Source organism: Sceloporus undulatus, chromosome 1, assembly GCF_019175285.1.
Source record: "Sceloporus undulatus isolate JIND9_A2432 ecotype Alabama chromosome 1, SceUnd_v1.1, whole genome shotgun sequence".
Classification (NCBI taxonomy): domain Eukaryota; kingdom Metazoa; phylum Chordata; class Lepidosauria; order Squamata; family Phrynosomatidae; genus Sceloporus; species Sceloporus undulatus.
The window spans coordinates 58782266-58790152 of record NC_056522.1 but is presented as its reverse complement, the minus strand read 5'-3'; the positions used below and the strand labels follow the sequence as shown (position 1 = coordinate 58790152).

The 7887-nt window shown below is 40.7% G+C and overlaps 1 protein-coding gene across 1 annotated transcript in view; it reads left to right on the top strand.

Annotated features, from left to right (window-relative positions):
* The first annotated feature begins 879 nt into the window (after positions 1 to 879).
* Positions 880 to 7887, top strand: part of LOC121924964 (cytochrome P450 1B1) — a 25675-nt gene continuing 18667 nt past the window's right edge. Inside the window, exon 1 of the mRNA XM_042456578.1 lies at positions 880 to 923. Coding sequence (XP_042312512.1) covers positions 880 to 923 — 44 coding nt within the window. The remainder of the gene's footprint in view (positions 924 to 7887) is intronic.

Here is a 7887-nt window from a genome sequence, read left to right as displayed (position 1 = left end):
CGACATCTCTTCAAATATTGAAACAGGGCTCTCATATCACCTCTTAATCTCCTTTTCTCCAGGCTAAACATCCCCAGCTCCCAGAGTCGTTCCTCATAGGGCTTCATGGTTTTCAGACCCTTCACCATTTTAGTCGCCTTCCTTTGGACACACTCCAGTTTCTCAACATCCTTTTTAAATTGTGGTGCCCAGAACTGGACACAATATTCCAGGTGGGGCCTGACCAGAGCAGAAGAGAGTGGCACTATTACTTCTCTTGATCTAGACACTATACTTTTATTGAAGCATCCTCAAATCGCATTGGAACAAACTCCCTGGGAGAGTGGTGGGTCTCCTTCCTTCCTTGGGGGTCTGGACGGGTGTGTGTGTGTGTGTGTGTGTGTGTGTGTGTGTGTGTTGAGGGGGAGTTCCTGCAGGGCAGCGTGGGGCTGGGCTGGAGGTGCCTGTTGGGCCCCTTCCTCCCGGGAGCCCCTGGCCTGCCGCTCTCCTCCTGGGGCGGGGGAAGGGGAGGGATGGCCGCCGGAGGGTTTCCACCGCCGGAGAGCGAGCACGCGAGGCGCCTCGGCACGCAACGGGGAGGGACCCTCCTGCTCCAGCCCCAGAGGATGGGGAGCTTTTGGGCAGGAAAGGCGGAGCGGGAGGGGGCCAGGGAGGCAGCAGCAGGCAGCCTTCCTCCGAAAGAGGCCAGAGGTTGGGGCTGCTGTGGGGACTAGAGCTTGGCGCCAAGGGCCAGGGAGAGAAGGAAGGGAGACCCTCCTCAGGAAGCTCCCGGCTGCACTGAGGAGGAAAGGAAAGGCGGGCTTGGAAGGGGACTTGGGGCTCCCCACAAGGAGGACCCACTGCTGCTGCTGCTGGTGCTTCGGAGGAGGAGAGGCCACCATGAGCCCCAGCAGGACTAGGGAGCCCCTGGGCAGTAACCACAGGTCAGTCCAAGCCCCAGAAGGAGAGGGCTCGCCGCTTCTGCCCCTTCCGTTTGGTTTATGTCGCCTTTCTCCCAGAAAGGGACTCAAGGCGGCTCACAATGTTGTTACATATATATGTCTTATTGTAAAATTGTTTGCTAAATGTTTCATATACATATCTACATATATATATATACACACACACAGACATATAGAAGAAACATTTAGGAAACAACTTTACAAGAAGACTTTTAAGGATACTAGTTTGAGATGTTGTGCCCCGCCTCGAGCTTTGAAGAGAGGCGGCAAGAAATCATCATCACCATCATCATCATCATTATCATCGTCATGGTGACAGGGTGGCTTTTGTACGGGATGCGCGTTACTATTATTATTGTTACTATTACTATTATTATTATTTCCCAGCTTTCTCCCAATATAGGCTTTTAAAAATATGTATAACCGTGACAGAGTGGATTTTATATGGGGTGCGCAATTATTATTATTATTATTATTATTATTATTAATCTCCTTATATCCCCCCTTTCTGCCACTGTAGGGGCTTCAGGCTTTTTAAAAATACAGAATCAAGACAGAGTGGTTTTTATACAGAGTGAGTGTTTTAGTTTCTCTTTTTACCCTGGGTATCTTTTTACGTTAAAACCTTTTACTGTTTTAACCAGATGTATTTAATTTTGCTTTTTATAATAATAACAATTTGTCGTTCTTATTGTTTAAAAACAAAATGAATGCCCTCTGGTTAAAAGAGCAAAAGGTCTTAACATAAAAACATAATACCAAAGTTAAAAACAGAGACACTCACCCCATATAAAAACCTCAGGTCCCTATCTTGGGAGAAAGGTGGGATAGAAGTTGATTATATATATATATATATATATATATATATATGGTTTTGCTTGCTGGGGAAAGGAAAGTAATATGGAGGGGGCTGAAGACTGAAGATTGAAATATATATAATGTCTTCAAAAGATGGAAGACAGTTTCCTCAAAGCAGCAGGAGGAGACCTGTGGTGGCACCTCTGAACAAAACTGAGCATGGAGGCTTTGGTATTTTGGGGGGGGGGTAAAATGGGGGTATTGAATTCTCAGATAAGGATTCTGCTATTAAGTATTTATTCACTCCCCACATTTTTAGCACTGACCAACTCAAAACTTGAGTCTAGGGCCAGGCAGAGACCAAGGGAATGTGAACACAGGAAAAGTGCTTATGCAAAGGGGTCTTGTAGCACCTTGGAGACTGGCGGAAAGAAGTTGGTAGCATGGACTTTCATAGGAGTCTATCACACGATGCAGATCCCGTGCAGAAACCGAATTGAAATTGGGGAAAAATGCAAAAGTAGGTTGATTTTGACACAACATAAGGGTTAATAAGCAAATAAATTTATTATTATAATTATTCATGTGACATTAATCCAAACAGAAAGTAGATAAAACCAGCTCCTTTTTACTTTCCGAAAATACCCAAAGTAAAAAGGAGCAGGCTTTTGTCAATTTTCCATTTGGCTTAATGTCATGTTATAGCTTATTAAGCCCAACATGTCAGAAAATCAACCCGCTTTTGTGGTTTTTTCCAGATTTTTAAATGCATTTCTGCATGGGATCTGTCCCATGTGATAAATTCCTATAGACTCCAGCCTGCTTCCTAAGATGCATGTTTGCATGCCATCGTTACATGTAAACATCCCATGCATCATTACATCTGTCATCACATGTTAACAGCCTTCTGGTTTGAGGATGTAGGTTCAAGCCTATGAAGGCTCATGCTACCAACTTCTTTCTTTCAGTTAGTCGCAAAGGTGTTGCAAGAGCCTTTGCGTACTGACTTTCCAGACTAACTCAGCTGTGTCTTTGAATTCTACAGCAAAAAACCTACAGCAACGATCTTCAGTGTCTCACTCTGCAATGCCAAAAATGTGGAGGCTGGAGGAAAAATTCATTGGGCAGCAGAATCCTCCTTTGGAGGGTCCAGTCTCTCATTTTGTCTCCCCCTCTCCCTTCCTCAGATGCAATGATGGACCAGGACAATATTCAAATCTCAGAGATATTATGGTTTGGGTTTTTGAAGAAGTGGATGGTTATCCACCAAAACTTCATGCTAAAAGTGGATAGATTACTTTTAAAGGTGGCACAAGACCCTTTGGAAGGGGTGCTGGGACAGGCTAATAGGACCACTTTTTCAAAGATCAAACTAGCTATGCCTTCTGTAAGCACATTTGACAGAAGAGAGGAGATTCTTCCTCTGGCATCCTAACAAAGTGCTATTTTTCAGGTAACTGTGAAACAACACCATAGAATGGGAAGTCCTGCTTTCCTGTACATTCATTCTCACAGTCAACATCTTTGAAATGTGAGACAGCTTGTCTTCTGGAACCATTTTCTATGTGTGGATACTGATAATTAAACTGCTTCTTTAGAAACTTTTTAACCTTCCTGTTGTACACACACTCAGGATAAATGGCATTTGGGAAAACTCCCAGGTCACATTTTAAAATGTTTGCTTTGGAGTAAAATGTTGATTTCTTGCCACACTTGTGAATGCAGGTTCAGAACTCAAGATCCTAAAAGTTTTGCAACCAGTGAGTTTCGAAATTTTAAAATGAGGAATCAAGCCAGTGGGATTCTAATTGCTCTCCAGGGAACCACATAGATTCCATGACTTCTGGGCTTATGACTACAAACCCCAAGTACACCCTAATTCCTTCTCTTAATTCTTAATGCATTCTCTGTTACCTTGGCATTATTTGCACAGACTCAGATTCCACATAATGGTTCCACTCCTGCTGCAATTACTCCTAACTTACTCCATTGCTTTCAATAGGACTTAAGGCAGTAACCAGTTACTTCTGTGTCAACCTTCCTCAGATTGGGCTGCATGTAACAACAACCTTTAACTAATTCATTTCCTTGTGTTTTAGCTTCAAGACATGGGATTGTAGCCTTAAGGTCAGTTACATGGAAGGAAGTCCCACTGGAATAAATGGACTTTCTTTCAGTTAAGAATGTAATCTAATACATGTTTATTTGGGAGTAAGTCCATTTGAAATAAATTCACTTTACACATGAATTGCTCTGGATTATGATTCAAAGACATAGCCGTGTTAGTCTGGAAAATTAGTATGAAAAGAGATCCTGTAGCCCTTTTGAGACTAGCTGAAAGAGAGGTGCTGGTAGCATGAGCTTTTGTAGACTTGAGTCTATTTCCTCAGATGCATACTTTGCATACTGAATGATTATATTTTTCTTAATCATTTTAATTGGATGAGGATCTACTCTTGAGTAGAGTGTAATTTGGTAAATTCTACAAGGTAGATCGGTAAGAAGGCAGTATCCAGGTTTTAAATGATTCTGCCCAAGAACTACGAAGGAAGTGTGGAATACAAGAGTGGCGATAGAATTGGTTTTCCCTGTTCCTTAGCCACTCCATGGACCTAGATATCTAGGAAAAAGTTAGATTTTCTCCTATCATTACTTTAATTTTTATTTTCCCTTCAGTGTCTTTTTCTGAAAGGTACTGTCTGCAAGACAGAATGAAGCATTTGGATTCTGACCCCCATTTTGGGGGGTGGTCTTGAGCCAGTTACAGTCTGTCTCTCATAAGAATTGTAAAATACTTTGCACATAGGGAAAAGACAATGGGGTGCAGATGGATGACAAAGACAATTACCATTACTGTTTTACAATTATTGCTAAGATATACAAAGACGGATACCAGTGGGGCACCTGATGAAGTCTGTTGCAGCAAAAACAAAGCGAAGCAAACCTATAAACAAACACAAAACAAACAAAGACATCTTCTGGCAAATGCTTTCATGCAGCTCACTTCATCAGATGCATGGAGGATTACCAGAGAAGATGGTGCTTCTATTTTCTATTAACCATTCTGGTGCAGTAACTGTTTGGAAAATGAGGTACATAAATCATCTCACTGGGCAAGCCTACACATGTCTGTGGATTCTCACAATTACTGTCTGATAAGTGAGTAGTGAAACAGAGCCTGAATAAGACCATTATTGCTAGTGAGACTGTACTTATTGTACAGTTCCAAAACTAAAAAATTGCCTCTTTCATAAGGCTACTTCAGATCCCTAAGAACAGTAGTATCAACTACATTTACTGTATTTTCTGGCGTATAAGACTACTTTTTAACCCAGGAAAATCTTCTCAAAAGTCGGGGGTTGTCTTATACGCCGGGTGTCGTCTTATAGGGCAGGTGCTGAAACTTCCGAGCTGGACTGGAGAATCTGTGGTTGCCGCATATGGTGGGGGGAGCTCAAAATGGCCGTGGCCGCATCCCCTCCATATGTGGCGACCATATAAAAGCAGGAAGGGAGGCGCTGTACAAGTACGGTAGAATAAAATCTTGGAGACAGGGAGGGCTGGGCAGGCAGGGAGAGCTGACCAATTCAAGCAGGCTTTGCATACAAGTTTTCCTGCTAAGTACCTGCATGTCATAAGCATTTGAATTAAAATTACCATATTGAAATTAAATCTGATTTTTTAAATTTTCATTTGGTGTGTGTTGGAAGAGGGGTAGTCTTATACGGCGAGTATATCCCAAACTCTATATTTTAACTGGAAAAGTTGGGGGTCGTCTAATATGCCCAGTCATACGCCGGAAAATACGGTACTTTTTTAAAAACATGAGTTGTCATTTTTCACTTGCTGCAAAGGCTTAATATCTAGTACCGTAAATTAGAACAGGGTGATGTTGCTGGTGGATTTTCATCCTGGACTTTGACTTCCTCTATAGGTCCAACAAAGCCCAAGACTCATTCTGAAAACTACAAACCCACTCTATTTGGAGAACTGTTTAAAAGTCAAGGTTGAAACTTTTAAACATATCTCTACCATTAGGGGCAAGGAAACAATGGTCTTCCACATGTTGCTAAACTATAACTCCCATCATACCTCACCCCTGAGCAGACTGGCTGGAGAAGTCCAAAAATTGGAGGGTCACAGATTCCCATCCCATGTATATAACTCATCACTAAGTTTTGATCTGGCCCTCAATGAATGAAATGTAATGAATGCCTATGTATGGAGAACTGCAGGATTTTCTGTTAGTCTCTCTGTATTGCACCTAGATTCTTGCCTGATAAGATTCACATATTTGCACAAATAAGATCAAAGATGACAGAATATTTCTAAATGTAACATTTCATGTTGTACTCATGCTCCTTTCCTTCTGATAAAGGACCATGACAAGCAAAAATTCTATACATTAGCCTTTTCTGACACACAGTCATGGACAAAGATTCTACACACTGAATTTTCTGCCTGTTATGTACGTAGCTGTTTATGATAGAAGAAATGTGCTAGGGAAATAATGTTAGCAAACAAATGCTCATCATCCAAAATCCCCAAAACAGTGATAAATTTTTTGGGCCAACCAACACGCACAAAATCTATTATGTAAGCAACTTTCAAAAGTGCAGGATGGATAAAAGCTAACTGAAAATTAAATAGCTAATGTTATTTAAAAATTACCTTAAAAGATGTCAGCAATGTTAATAGCTGAATCCTATGGATGTTTACTTGAAAATAAGTTTGACAGTTTCTCATGGGGCTGACGCAGGTCTGAGAGTACAGATTATGCCTTACTGAACACAGTGTGACCTGCTTTTCAGTGTACAGGTTTAAAGGTTTTAAATCAAGCTTGCATTTACTACTATAAAATGTTAAATGCTACACTCCTCTTTATTAAAACTTAGTGTGTGACACCCACTCAATTACATCTAATTAAAACTGCTTTTTTCTTTATAAAATGTTAAAAGTGAATTATAAATTAAGCATTACAAACATGATACAACAAGTAATCTATTTATGGGTTGGATCCAGACAACCATATTTGATTCTTTCAACTTCTAAATTGCTGAAATTCAGTTCCATAGATTTCTGCTTGGTATGTGTCCTTCTGCAATAAACTTTCCAGATAAAGCGTTACCCTTCATTACCTTGGTGTCTGGAAAGTTTTAAGTGTTTGCAGCCTAAATTTTAAAATTTAAAAACTTGCTGATTTTACTCAAATTTCGGACCTTAAGTTTAGTGCTGCTAAGGTATGTATAGAATTGCAGCCTTTTGCATCTGAGTCTGTACTAGACTGTAGCACTTTGTTTTTGTAGCCAAACTAATGTTAGTAATTTCAAAGGTGAGCACCCCTCCCTTTCTGTAGGGGCAGATTATTTATTCATTTATTTATTTCACATATATCCATGAGCTCATATAAAAATAAAATAAATAAAAACTTTTATTTGTATCCTGCTTCTCTGTTACAAACAATCGGAGCAACTTACACAGTGGTGCACATTTATCTTTTTTTCTACTGAGTTCAAGGAGCTCTTTCTTTCTCCCCATTTCCACCTCCCAGCAACTCTATGAGGTAGGTCAGGCTGCAAAAAAGAGTGGCTGGACCAAGAACACTTCATAAATTTCATGACTGAGGGAGGTCCAGAACCTGCATCTTGCAAGTCTCAGTCCAACACTTAATGGTGTTTACCCTAGTGTGGTATTTACAACAGTAAGGCTATGATTTTCCTTTATTTAGTTACAAACCAGTATGTAAAAATCCTGTGAAATTAATGGGATCACCATAAGTCCACTGGCAACTTGAAGGCACACACACACATACATTTTAAATGTTGTCGGAGCAACCAATCAGCACACCAGCCTGTCCTGGCAGCTGAACCTTATAACACAGGAAACTTGATTTAAGACCTCAAAGACATAGCCTCCGTGTAAGTCTAGAAAATCAGTATGCAAAGGGATCAGAATGGCCAGATGTCCTTTTTTTCCAGGACATGTCCTGCATTACAGCCTTCTGTCCAGTAGGAATTCCAAATGTCCTCCATTTTGAGCATGACTACAAAGCATGAATGTATGTGTGTGTGTGTGTGTGTATATATATATATATATATATACACCACAAAATATAGGACATTCCAGAAAAATGTAGGACATTACAAAG